General features: G+C 52.7%; 1 protein-coding gene across 1 annotated transcript in view; it reads left to right on the top strand.

Annotated features, from left to right (window-relative positions):
* KSR2 (kinase suppressor of ras 2) overlaps positions 1-7968 on the top strand; it is a gene marked incomplete at its 5' end in the record, with an annotated part of 43753 nt that extends 35785 nt beyond the window's left edge. Inside the window, 5 exon segments of the mRNA XM_021413050.1 lie at positions 238-334; positions 2789-2922; positions 5785-5916; positions 7370-7499; positions 7831-7968. Coding sequence (XP_021268725.1) covers positions 238-334; positions 2789-2922; positions 5785-5916; positions 7370-7499; positions 7831-7968 — 631 coding nt within the window.

Genomic DNA, 14334 nt, shown 5'->3' on the forward strand with positions numbered 1-14334 from the left:
TGACTCATGTTACATCTGTGAGCATTGTATCCCACAGGGGAAGAGGCGGGAGGAGATGTGGGCACAAAATAAAGCTCTCAGGGAGAGGTCCAGCTGGTGGCTGGGACCTGGGGATGGGGGCCTCCAAATGCAGTCAAACCTCTGGTAGTAATTTGTAAACCCTACCACTGATGTTGTTATTAGGGGTTTTTTGTTCAGCAGAGGTTTGTCAGCTTCTCCCTTTTCCTGTCCTTCCAGCTTGTGTAAAGGACGGACTCTCTACTCGGTGGTGAGAGATGCCAAAATCGTCCTGGATGTCAACAAGACGAGGCAGATAGCGCAGGAGATTGTGAAGGTATGGTGTGGTCACATGGGACCTTCTGTCCCCAGCCTGTAGCAGGGAAGAGGCCATGGAATCTTGGAATCCCAGAACATCCCAAGTTGGAAGGAACCCACAAGGATCATCAAGTTCTACTCCTGGCTCCACACAGCACCCATAATCCAAACCCTATGTCTGAGAGTGTTGAGCAAAGCGGCGCTCAGCATCCCCACAGACAGCAGTGAGGTCCTATGGGCACCACAGCTCAGTGGTACATCAGCACCAAGGAGAGCTCTATGGGATCCTTCACGTATTTAACACAAAATGGTACCCAAAGCACCAACCACAGGTCCTACCCCAGCAGATCAAGGCCAGACAGCACTTCCAGCAAATCCCAAGGGCTGAGTCCATATAAGCAGCAAGGGGTGGACCGTACACACCTTCACTGTGTACCTGGCCATGGTGTGCCACAGGAGCTCTGTGCCTGTCCCAGGGGTGCCCCAAGCTGGGTGGTGTCACCTTCTTGCAAGCTCCAGCCTTAACTCAGTGCGCCCCATTTCTGTTTCCCTATTTCTGTTTTTCTATTTCTGATCTGTATTTTCTGTTTCAAAAAGATGACTTTTTCCTGCTGAGCAAATGTCACAGGCATCACACATATTCTTGCCTCCCACATGCTCACAGCAGGTGCTAATGGCTCAGGTCAACCCTTTCCCAGTACCAGTCATGTCTCCTTGTGCTGGTCAGAGTCTGCAGGAGCAGCTGGAAGATTTCTGTGCTAGGAATGCGAAGGAGAACCGAAGCTCTCAGTGATCTCGTATAACCCACAACAGGCAGCGAATGTGGGGCACGTGGGATGCAGTGAAGCTGCTATTAGAAGTGGTTAACTGGCTGGGGAGCAGCACCCAGAGGAGGTGCCACTTGGACCACGTGGGGAGCTTCAGCCCCACTACCCTGCACTTGTATGGCTTTATTCTTTGATTCTCTGCATGAGTCAGGAGATCCTTGAAGCTTATGGGATTACCAGGTGCAAGGGCTCTTGTTCCACTGTGATCCTCTGGAGCTGAAAGTTAATTTGTTTAAGGAGCAAAGCCGGCAGAGGGAGCTGGATTTTCATGTACACTGGAGCAAAGGAAGGCGACACTGAGCTAGGCTTGTTGGCTCGGCTCATCCTCAGGGCTGGAATCTGTGGATCTGTGGGATCTCTGGCATCCCCTATGGAGGCTGTGGCTCACCAGATGGGCTGTTTGCTGCTTCAGGGGTGCCTTCAGTGAGGGCTGCACTGTGCTCCCATCCTGCAGCCTGCTCCCCAGCCTCTCTGAGCCCCACGTTGCAGAGCAGAGCGATTGTGGGAGGTTTGGTGGCATGTCTGGAGGGTGGCCATGCCTCAATCTGAACATCAGGATCCACAGCCCCTTTGACAAGCATCCTCTCCTATCACACTGCTGGCACCCCTGCATCCTGACTCTGCAGTCCAACCTGTTCCCAAATCCCTTGGAAGAAAGTCCTGGGGGCTGCACCCTCCTCTTAGGGTTCAGGGACAACCCCTTGGTCCAGCTGTGAACACAGATTTTGGTGTGCTGTTGGCTTTGGGATGAGCTGCCTTCATGAGCTGCTTGTGGGATGATCAACAACCCCAAATCTCCAGACAATATTTGCAGTAACCATACATCTACTGCATGATGAACACAATGCGTGAAGGCAATGATTTTAGAGCAGATTTTTAAACCTTAGCATTGTTCCATGTGCTGGGGCTTGGAGACCCCTAATTAATTTGGCTCTGGCTCTGGCACCGGGTGCATCTGTGTCTGCATGAAGCACTCAGAGTTGGGATAGTGGAAACCCACTTAAACCCTCCCATGTTGATGACAGGCAATGGATAATTGCTCTCAAGCAACAGCTTGCTGGCCTATTGAGCATTTACCCTCTGGTCCCTCCATCTACAAGAAGTTTCCCTACTCTACTTATGAGGATGAAAACCAAGACACCATGCGCCTTGCTGCAGCCTGATGAATATCCCCGTGAGCTGCAGGTCTGCCCACAGGCAGCTCCGTCAAATGATGCTCTACAAGCCCGGCGCAGGCGAGTTTGGATTTCCCACCCATGGCCTTTTTTTTGCTTCATTAGCAATCATTTTAATTAACTGCCAAGTCTTTTTTCCTAGGGGAAGGCATTAAGGCAGGGCTCCCGCTGGGCTCTGCTTTCCAGCTCACCATGCTGGGACGCACGTGGGAAGCCCCGATGGCTCCAGCAGAGAATGTAGTAGTGGGATGGAGAGCTCTGACTTGTTCCCCCTCTGCTCTCAACCCTGATAAAGAAGGCAAAAACATTGCCATCCATTTTTCTGCAGAGAATTTCAGAGAAGCAAGCAGCTTTGCTGGTTCTCAGCATAATTAGTCAGTGATCATTTGCAAGGTTGCCCCTTTTCCGCTGTTATCCTGTTTGTGTGTGCTTCTTTCTCAGCTTTGTTCTTTTTTTTCTCCTCCACAATAGGGGATGGGGTACCTGCATGCCAAAGGGATCCTCCACAAAGATCTCAAGTCCAAAAACGTTTTCTATGACAATGGGAAGGTGGTGATCACGGACTTCGGCCTCTTCAGCATCTCGGGGGTTCTCCAGGCAGGCAGGTAGGATGTGTGTGACGGAAACCCGGGCTTCATCTCTGGTTCTGGAGCTTCCTATTGAGCTGGGGTCATGGGGAAGGAACCCCAAAAGCTCCTTTGCACATGTGCCTGGGTCTATAGCCTTGGTGGGCATGTGGACAAAGGGGGCTTAGAATGTCCTCTGGCTCTGCTTCAGCCATCCCTCAGAAATATCCCTAAAACCCGCCGGCATCTGCTCCATCCTGAGCTCCCTGGCTGCTGAGCAGTGCTGTCTACTGACCTTTGGGTTGCTGTGGACATCTGGCTGCGGTGCCTGTGCCTAACTGAGCACAGCGAGCAGAGAGCCAAGCTGGGGACATTTACAGCCTTGCAACATTTTGGTGTCTCTCAGGGTTTGAAATAAGGCACATTTGGTAAATGTTCCTTATTAAATGTCTTTTTCCCAGTGTTTTGGGAGGTTGCAAGCTGTAGGCTTAGCAGCATAGGGAGTTTCAGCAGCCATTCAGGGGAGAAAAGCAAATTTGGAGTGAAGGGGGAATGAAAGAGGAGAACAAGAATTAAGGTTTTATCTTCTGATTTGAGCAACACAAAAAAGTGCTGCTGACTTTGCAATTCCTACCTTCCCCTCTTGGTTTCCATTTGTCCTCACCAACAGCACATGGTGGGGTTTGTGGATGGTGGGATTTCAGTCCTGTCCATGCAGCTTCCTCCAGCGGGGGCTGTGTGTGCTGGGTTGGGCAAAAATGGCCAAATTTTGTGATGGGCAAAGATTTTGGGAATGCTGCAGCAGAAGAAAGCAGCTGGCATTTTGAATGGACCTGAATGTGTTGCTGGATGGGGAAGTCCCTTGCTCGGCCTTACCCTATTTCCAGAATGCAATGGCCAGAGAGGCTCCACAGATGAAATGTGAGATGATGCATCGGGGAGATGAGCACCCAGTGCAGTGGGATGATGCTCAAGATCAGGATGCCACTTGGGTGGTGAAGCCAGGAGATTGCTCAGTAGAGGATGGATGGCACATGGAGCTGGCCAGACATGCAAATTCTGCTAGAAAAATGAGGACAGTGCAGAAATTCCTGTCCAAGGAGCATTCAGGGTGGCTGACCTTGGCTGCTAGCCCCACATGGATCTCCTGTTGGGACCTGCACCCATCATTCACCATGGATTTTGAAGCAGAAATTGCCTGCAGATATGATCTTCTTGTTCTGGTTAAGTTTTTATTGGCAGTTACGGTGTCTCAAGATAGTGCAGAGATGGAAACAAATGTTGGCAGGCCAGGCTAAGGATAGTGACGTTACTTCATGCACAGATGTGAATGAGAACTACAACCTGGCCTGCTCTCACTAGAGTTTAAAAATGCCATCACTTAAAAACCCTCCTCATCCTCCTAGCACAAGATTGCCTTGAGTTCATGAAAGCACTCGGCGCACTCTGCTGAAAAATGAGATGGCTATCATACCGAAAGCATGCTCTGCAGAGAACTCGTTACCTGGCATCTTATCCTGATGAAATCATATTTATTTTTCCTGTACTTAAACATTGCAGGACTTCGTAGGGCTGCTCCATATATTTATTTTTCCTGTACTTAAACGTTGCAGGACTTGGTAGCGCTGCTCCAGATATTTATTTTTCCCATATTTAATCATTTCAAGGCTTGATAGGGCTGCTCCATATATTTATTTTTCGTGTATTTAAATATTGCAGGGCTTGATAGGGCTGCTCTGTAATTAGAGGTGGTTTGGAGTGGCCTGAAGAGCTCTTCTGCTCTCACTGCTGCTCTCTTGTTCTGTGATGTGCATGGCTTGGTTATGAAGTCGCGAAACCTCAAATTGCCATAATTTAGCCAAATCTGGGATTGCTCTGGAGCTCAGCCCTCACTGCTGGTAGAACTGCTGCTGGGGCATCAACTGAGTCCAGGGCTCCATCAGCCACCGTGTGCGCTGTCCCCAGGACACAAAATGGGAGAGGTTCATATAAGAGAGCAGGTACGGAGGAGCTCTGTTACCTGGTGAAGCATAGGTTTGGTCAAGCAGCTCTGGAAGGAGCGAGAGAGAGCAACTTGTGCCATCAGTGCATCCAAGTGCCTGCAGGAGGAAGGGGGGAGGAAGGCATCAGCATCGTGATCCTCTGCTGTTGGCCAAGTGATCCCAATGTGTTTGTACCGACTGGGGGGACCTTGAGGAGGTAGGGAAATGATGGGCTGGAAGGCATCAAACACCTGGAAACGCTGATTGCTGGGCCATGATAAGGCAAGCTGGGTTGGAGTACACCCTTGGAGATCCCTGATCTCTGCTCAGATCTAAGCAGGACCAGCTCAGATATTAATGCCGGTGGGATTTACCCAATAAAATGTTTGTCCCTGCTCTTCTGAAGAGTTTTGGTGCAATGGATGAGAGGTAATGGCCTCAAGTTTTGCCGTGAGAGATTCAGGTTGGATGTTAGGAAACATTTCTTCTTGGAAAGAGCGGTGATGCAGTGCACAGGCTGCTCAGGGAGGTGGTGGGTAACCATCCCTGGAGGTGTCCCAGAACTGTGGGGATGTGGCACTGAGGAACACGGTCAGTGGGCATGGTGGGGGGAGGCTGGGGCTGGACTAGGAGATCTTAGAAGTCTTTTCTGACCTTTGTGATCCCATGATTCTATGATTGTATGAATGGTGACAGTGAGAGCCACGACAGACAAAGTACCAGCCCAAGCTGTGTCCTGCTACGAGGGACAGACATGAACCCAGTGTGCCTGCTGGCATTTATCACAGCAGGGTAAAGCCCAGACTTGCAAGGGTGCTGAAGGAAAAAACAGGCTGAAATGGGGAGCAGGGTCTGGGGGCCACCAGTGGTACTCTCTGCCCCCACCAGCACTCACGTTCTCAGCAATGTGTGCCTGCAGGAGGGAGAACAAACTGCGGATCCAGAACGGCTGGCTGTGCCACCTGGCCCCCGAGATCATCCGCCAGCTCTCACCTGATACTGAGGAGGACAAGCTGCCCTTCTCCAAGCACTCGGACGTCTTTGCGCTGGGGTGAGTCCCTATGGTGTGATGAGTGTCTGGTGGGGCTGTGTTGGGTGCGACCTGCAGCCATCACTGAGGCATGGTCCTGCTTCAAAAGAATTTGAGTTGAAAAGCCCCAGATCCTCCTGATTCACAGGCAGACAAAGGTGAATCAGGGAAATTGTCTCTTCCTCGCATGGGCACTGATGGGATAGCAGCTGGAAGTGGGATGAGGATGGGATAGGGTGAGAGCATGTTGGTGTGAAGCAATTGGATGGAGACATGGTGGGAAGGAGGTGCAGGGGGATGATGCAATGGGATGAGGATTCCATAGGATGGAAGTGCAGTGGAATGTGACTGTGGTGAGATGGCGCAGTGGGATGAGGACGCAGTGGGATGGACACGTGGTGGAATGATGCAGTGCGGTGATGCAGTGGGACGAAGATGCTATGGGATAAAGGTGCCATGAGAGGCAGATACTGGCCCACAAGTCCCCAGAGCCCCCTGATCTTCCCCGCTGGATGCCTGCAGATGGTCTGAGCAGCCATGGCTGTCACTGGGAGGCTGGACGTGCAGAGGAGGAGATGCCAAAAGGCTGAGCAGGGGAGAATTGATGAGTCTCCTTCAGCGGGAGCGCTCAGCCGACCGACTCATCTCTCCCGCTATTTGTCTAGAAGAAAGCATCCTTTGTGGCAGGAGTCCCATCACGCCCCGATAAAACCTTTCTCGAGGCGGGTGTAGGGCTGTGGGCTTTATCTAGTGGATTAATTTTATCATGCACACCTTAAAGACTGCGGGCTGCAGTGATTAGTTTACGTGAAGCTGTTATCCGAGGCGATATTTCCATCAAAACTGCAGTAATTAAAGCTGAAAGAGTTTGGAGCTTCCCTCCCCCAAGGCAGAACATCAGCACAGAAAAAAAAAAGAAAAGAAGTAATTAGGGGATCTGATCAAGCTAAGACAGTTACTCATACTTAGCTTTTTCTGCAGTGGGTCTGCCTGTTCCCCACTGAAAATCTCTGCGGCAGCGGCCAAATCACATGGTCCCCTCACTGCTGTCGTGCACAATAAGTGCACACAGTTATGTCCCGTCGGGGCAGATATTATAAATGTGGAGCAGAACAATGGCTGTGGACAGGGCTGCCCACCCGCGGCAGGTGGTGCCTCAGATGGATGCTGCTCCCGAGCGAGGGGAAGCAGCTCAGAAATCTCATGCAGTGAAGAATGGGATATTCCCTTGGTTCAGGGAACGGGATCTTCCTCTGTGTTGGGATTTTTGGCCTCAGTTTTCCCATCTGGGAAATGGGAGCAGTGGTATCTTTGTAATGAGCGTTGAGCGTCTGTGGTCGTCTATCTGGGGACGAAGCAAAAACGTTGAGCACTCTCTGTTGGTTGTGATGGGGTTTGGGGAGGGAGATGTTACGGTGACATTTGGGTGTTCTCCCTTGGGATGACCCCAGCCCCGATGCTGCTGTTTCCCCAGCACCATCTGGTATGAGCTGCACGCACGGGAATGGCCCTTCAAGACACAGCCGGCAGAGGCGATAATATGGCAGGTTGGGCGAGGGATGAAGCCCAACCTCAGCCAGATCGGGATGGGCAAGGAGATCTCGGTAGGTGCCATGGGGCAGTCAGACCCATGAGTGTGGATGGGGAATGTGAGTTGGGGAAACATAGCAAAGGGTGCTGCTGGTGGGGCTTGGTCTTGATACTGAACATGTCCCTTTCGTGGGGTATGGGATGGAGAAAGGGCTCCCTACTGGGGCCATGTGGGGTGGGGATAGGGTTCCCTGTAGGGGATGTGGGATGTGGATGTGTCTTCTTGCAGGGGATGTGGGGTGGGGATAGGGCTTCCTACAGGGGATGTGGGGTAAGTGTATGGTGCATGGGCAGTGGGTGAGGAACCATCTCCTTGTGCTCACCTCTCACTGTGCATGGCCACAGGACATCCTGCTCTTCTGCTGGGCCTACGAGCAGGAGGAGCGACCCACCTTCACCAAGCTCATGGACATGCTGGAGAAACTGCCAAAGCGCAACCGTCGCCTTTCCCACCCCGGGCACTTCTGGAAGTCAGCAGAGTAAGTCCCTGATACCGAAACCTCCCCTCCCTACCTATGCCCCAAGGTGGGGGCTCGAGCAACTCTGTACCACCTCTGTGTCACCATGCACTCGGTGCTCCTGGGAATATTGTGCAGCCAGCGGTCAGATGGCCCCTAAATCACCCGGAACTCAAACCATCATTAATCAGCATGGGAGCTAACTGCCAATCTGTGCTCTGAGCAGGCACTGGGGTGGCTCTGTAAGGAAAGCTGAACATTGCTGAACCCCAAAGTAGTGGACTGTGTAACTGCTGGGGTGGGTCTGGGCACTGCCACAGTCAGGTCCAAAGCATTCCTACATGAAGGGCATGGGGATAGGGGATAAAAGCCCCCTCATGGTCCTGCTGCTGCATGCACATGGATGCACATTTGGGGACTCTTTTGCAGAACCCCAATGCTGCAGGACACAGTGTCCCACGTTGACTTTGCTACCTCATCTCTTTTCCAGGCTGTGACCGGAGGAGCTGAAGGATGGTGCCTTCCTCCCCTGCGCTTCTCATCTTCCTCGCTGCTCTCCTTCATGTGCCAAGGAAGGAAGAGCAGTGGGCACTGTGGGACGGACTGGGACGGGATGGGATCACAGCATTTCCCTGCACTGAAAAGGAGCTGATGGCCAGGGATGCATGGGGACACCGTGGTGGCAGGGGGACAGCAGGGGCCGCATGCACGTGGGGCTGTGGGGCTGCTAGTCCCATGATGCACAGGGGCAGGTGGCTTCCATTCAACCCCAGGACCTCTCTGATCCCAATCAGCATGGTCAGTGCTCACAGCACTCCTCTGGGGCTTGCTTTTTCATTCTAGGGGATTTTATTTAATTTCCTAGTGTTTTTATTTTAAAAGTAGAAAACTAGGGGGGAACATTGCTGATCCATGGGTGTGTGCTGCTATTAGCTGCTCCCTGCAGGGAAAAGCATCTGCAGCTCCCGCTCCTTGGCCCCTCACCATGGCAGTGGTGACCTTTCACAAGTGGCTCTGTGCTCCCAGCAAAGCCCAGGTCCTCCCCAGGCTGTCCCTCTGCAGCTCCACGGCTCCACTGGCTCATCCTTGTGCCTGGCACGGAGCTCATCTGCCCTTCCATCTTGCCTTTCCCCTTCTCTCCCTCCGGTTATAGCTGTGGTGTGCCAATGTCTGTTGGATGCTGTGGGCTGTGTTGGGTTTTAGGACTGGCAGATGGAGCAAGGGGAGCAGTCTCTGGTTGTACAGAGCTGGTGCCCCCCTCCCAGCCCATAGCCATCCTGCACACCCACAGCAGAGCTGATGCACTGCGCTTTGGTGCTGCCATCTGAGCACCTTGTGCTGGTGTTTCCCTCTCCCTGAGCCCATTCTACATGAGCTGTCATCACAGCAGTGGAGAGCAAATTGTGTTTTCAGGCTCTTATTGAGCATAATTGCTGGTCGGGAGCCGTCCTGAATAATTCAGCTGTGCTGTAAGTTGGCTTGAACTCAGAGACATTGCAAAGTGATCGGCCCTGTGTGTCTCAAACTGTGTGGTGTCTGAACCACTTTATCCAAAATGAATGAAGGTTAAAGCCCTCTGCTAAGCACTGGGCAGATCATTATGTGAGCAGAGATCCTGGAGGTCCTTCCTAAGAATGTCCTGGGAGAAGATTTATTGGGACAAGGCTCAGGCTGGTGCTTTTCAGGTGGTTTCTGTGCCACGTGGTTTCCTCCCGGCTGTTTGCACAAAGGATGGAGTCACCCATCCCCTGCCCTCCCCAACACACCCCAGTGCCATTGCCCTGTCCCACCCCAACCACGTCTTCTGCTGCCTGTCCTCCCCTCCTGAACACTTCTCACTCCATCCTCTCTGCATGTGCCATAAATGTTGAACTAAACCTCAGAGCCTCTCTGACTTCTCACCAATGCCTTCATCCAGGGCAGCCATGGGGTCTGGGGATGCTGGGGATGGGGCTGTTCCAGTCCCCTCCTGTCCTGTCCATGTGGGCTGAGCCCTGACCACTCTGCACCCCTGGCATGTTCAGGAGGGAGACCCACCACAGTGGGTTTTCCTGCACGCTGTGATGGTACTGAGCCCCAAACCATGCCCAGATTGAGTGACTGATGCAGGAGCAATGCATGGCTCTTGGTTTTGTTTACCAAGGAGGTGTGAGCCCTCTAGATGTGTGTTGGAAAGACGGAGGCGATGCTCAACAATGGGTGGCAAAGCCTGACAGATGCTAAGCAGGTTCGCAATTGGGTACGCCAACCTCGAAAGCCTTGCTGTGGGTGTGCTTTGTACCCCAAGCCTTCTGCTCACCCCTCCTCACAGGGTCCCTCCAGCTGTTGGTAGGTGTCCACCAGATGAGTGCTGTTGATGGGGCATCCCGTTGCACCACGCATCTCCCTGCTGCCACTTAGCCACCTGAACGGAGCTGGGTGAAGCTATGGCCAACAACTGTGCCCAGCCCACCCCGACCACCCCTCTGCTCTTTCTGCTCCGTTTTCCTCCCAGGAAGGTCTCCATCCAAGGGAGCCATTGCACAACAGCACCAACAGAAAGAGCTGCCCTGTATTGATCATCCACGAGCCCAGATGAGCAGCTCCCTCCCTTCCTTCCATTCAGCGCAGCAGTGGCTGTTGATACAGCCATGCTATTTGCATCATGCCTTCTTATTTTTGAAAGTCTTAATTATAAAAAAAAAAAAGAATTATTTTTTTTCCCATTCTTTGGGTTTTTTTTTGTTTGTTTGTTTGTTTGTTTTATTTTTAGCTCCAGCTTTGTGCCTGGGTGTGGTTTTTTTTTTCTTTTTTTAAATATCTCAGCCCTTCCGCACGGAGAGAACGTGGGAGCCACCCTGCACAATGCCCACCCATGGGCGCCCGCCCAATGTGACGCATGGGGCTCAGGGGTGCACCAGGAGGAGCGGGGATGGGTTTGGGGGCACTTTGAGAGCAGCTCCACATGGAGGGAACCATCCCACGGTGCACCCTCACCCCCTGCATGGCCCCAAACACTGCGTGCGCCCTTGGGTTGTTCAACCTTGGCCGCCGTTGGCTGGTACCCATCGCTTGCATCGTTCCTAGGTTTATTTATTTTAACTTATTTAACTTATTTTAACTTATTTTTGTTTTGCAAATGGTGATTCTTCTGGGAAGCTTTGCCAGCCTTCTTGGTTTCCGTTCCCTGTAAAGTGTGCTGTTACATTTTCCTGTACATAAGGTATATATAAATATATATACATATCTCCATATGTATGTATATAGATATATACATATCTAAAGAGCTCGAAATCCTGTACAGTTTCAAACCGAACTCGGTGGCTGCTTTGTTTTCTCTGTGTTAGTTCTGACCGTTGCAGAATGAGCTGGTTTTCATTTCCCTTCTCCTCTTTCTGTTTCCTTTTTATAAATATATACATAAATATATATATATATATTTTGTTGTTGTTGTCGCAAAACTCTTGTCACTGGAAAAGAGCAAATGTTTCCGGTGGGAAAAAAAAAATGATGAAAAAAACACACATACAAAAAAAAAAAAAAAAAAAGCTGAGAAAGGCACGATGGATCTCCCCGATGTAAATTTGTACAGTAACATTTATAACGTTTTCTACACTTTAAGAAAGTATTTATAATTTCCGCTGTCTGACTGAGTGCGACCCTCCGTGACCGCAGAGTGGTGAGCCCTTGTCCCCGTGGTTTGTTGTGCAGTGTTTGGTGAGGTGACAGTGTATGAATTATTAATGCCAATAAAAAACACTTTGAAAATGAGCGTGTCCCCTGGCCGCCGGCCGCGCCGTGGTGCTGCCGCGTGTCACCGGTGGTGTGTGTGTCCCTGGGGGGGGATACACCAGTCCCTCCATTCACATCCCATAGCATCCCAGTCTCCACCTTTGGTGCTCGGTATGGAGACCCTGTGTTGCCCTCCTCATCCTCCCTGACATCGCGCTGCCCGGTCTCAGCTCTTTGGGGATGATGACTGATGGTGGTTGGGTGGAGCATGGTGCATTGGGCCATCAATCCGGGCTGGGTGCTGCTGGGGGTGCGTGTCCCTGCTGGGTCCCCCCCACGGCAGGCTGAGCCCCATGGGCTACACACATCTGCTGTGCTGTTTGCTCGCCGCTCCCATGCCATCAATCTGCCCAACCTCCTGGAGGAGCACGGCAGTGGGGGCCCTATGGGAGGGGATGGAGGGGGAAGCCGCAGTGGGCTCGTGCTGCTCCCTCCTCCCTGGTCCCTTCCCACGTCGCTGTCACCCGAGCACTTGAAAGGTAAAATAATGATGGCTCGCCATTAATAACCCATGAGCGCTCAACATGTTATCCTGGTGAGGGCTTTTCATCTTTCAAAGGAGGTGGGAAGCAATTAGGGCAGGCACATCCTGGGATTTTGCATGGGAGGGATAGGAGAAGTGAGGAACAGGAGGGAAATTCGGGTCTGGGGGCAGAGAGCCACTGCTCAATGTCCCACTGTGCCCAAGACTTTGCCCTCCAAGTTTGCCTGCAGGTTGAATGCTGGGTTCACCTCATGGCTCGCATATTCCTGTTATGATTCCTGGTGATCTAGAGCAAAACTGGTTGGCACTGGGTGGGATGGAGCAGTGCAGACCATGGGGTTGGGGGTGCTGAGCTCTCATGCCTGGCACCACTATGGGGATAAATTCGCACTGCATCTCTCAGACAGCCCCAATGGTGGTGTTTGGGGATTTGAGGCTCTTCTGGATCCAGGTCTGCATGTGGACGTGCCCGTTGCAGAGCCACAGGGTGCATGCACGTGTCCGTCGGCCCCAGCTCGTTGCTGATGAATCATGAGCCATTAATACTGCACAGAGACCGGGAAGCGCAGGGAGTGAGAAGGGAGCGCGATGCACCCGCTGTCAGTGGGGATGTGGTGGTGGCACTGTGTCCCCAGGGTTGCTGGGGGACCCCTCCCTCCAGATACAGATATGTGCACATCTTCCCCCAAAATTAAACACATCCTGACGCCTTCCACTGAGCTGAACTTGAAAAATGAGATATACGGGTGCCAGACTCATGCAGCTCTGAGACACAGATGCTGATCCTGCTCCACTCGTTGGAGAGATTAATGTCAGCACAGAGGAGAGTGGCCCTGGAGGTCCCACCTGCAGGGGATGGGGCTGCCTTGGCCCCCAGTGCCTGCCCCCCACCCCATGTCCCTCTGCTCCCATTGCTCAGCAGATTCCCTTTCCTCACCTCTATTTTTACCCTGACCTTTGGTGCCCATCTCCCGAAATCTGAGGCCCATACCCAGGGACCTCGCAGGGTTCTGCTGGATGCTGGCACCCAGGGAGAGCCAGGCAGGACACTTTCCTGTCCAGGGAGGAGCAGCCACCCACAGTTCCAAGCTTTGTGCCCCAGATGTCACAGCTGCAGCTTCCTTTGCAAGGGGAAGAGCCACACCATGCCCTCAGCAGCACAGGTAGAGAAAACAGCTGAAGGCTCTCCAATGCCTGACAACTGCTTGTTCCTTGATTTTTGGGGGGGGGGTGGCTTTCTGGGTTTGTATGGCAAACTGTGAGGCTGGGGGTGCTGGGGCACTGCCATTGGAACCCACTGGAATGGTGATGGAAATGTGGTGACGATGTCCTTCTGGAGTATGCCCTCCTACACCATGGGCTTTCTGCCTTCCTTGCACCCACTGGTTGCCGTATGGGCACCGTGCTCCTGCTGGGGCCACTGGGCATCCCTGTAGGTCCACAGCTGGCATGGGGACAACCCCACAGACTCGATCCCAGGGACAGGGATGCTCTGCGGTATCCATCAGCTCCTTGACCCCGTCTCTGCAGTGTGGTGTGGGATGCCAAAACTCCCCTTCCAGCCGGGTGTCCTGAAGCTGGCTGGGGGACACGGGTTGCCTCATTCCAGTAGCTGTGGGGCTGTTTTCCAGCCCACCCTCACCCTTTTGCAGCAGTGGACCCCTCCTGTGCTGGTGGGATGCCCCACGATCAGGGAACAGGGACACACACAGTGCCACTGTGGCGGGTCCAAGCCCCGGGTAGGGTTTCACTGGCAGAGGGCTATTTTCAGGCTTGCAAATCCGATGGGTGACAATGCTTCTGGCTGCATGCCCAGGGCAGAGCCAGCCTCAGGGTTACTTGTCCCTCAGACTCCGTGCTGCTGTGCTGGGTAGGATCCAACTTATTTGTTCCTATTTTGGCTACAACCCCTGTTCCAGCATCCCAGTGTGTGTGGATCCGTGCTCCCCCTTGCAGTGGGGGCTGCTGCTTTGCTCCATTCTCACGGTGAACAGCTCTTGCTCCCAACCACAAAATAAACCCCATTTGTGTACAGGTTGAGATCCAGCTATGGGGAACCCAAAGCACTCTGCCTGGCTGATTTCCACCCTCTCCATCCTCTGGGCTCGTCCCGGAGCTCACCTGCCTCTGGTGCCC

This window comes from Numida meleagris, chromosome 14 (assembly GCF_002078875.1).
Source record: "Numida meleagris isolate 19003 breed g44 Domestic line chromosome 14, NumMel1.0, whole genome shotgun sequence".
Taxonomy (NCBI): Eukaryota; Metazoa; Chordata; class Aves; order Galliformes; family Numididae; genus Numida; species Numida meleagris.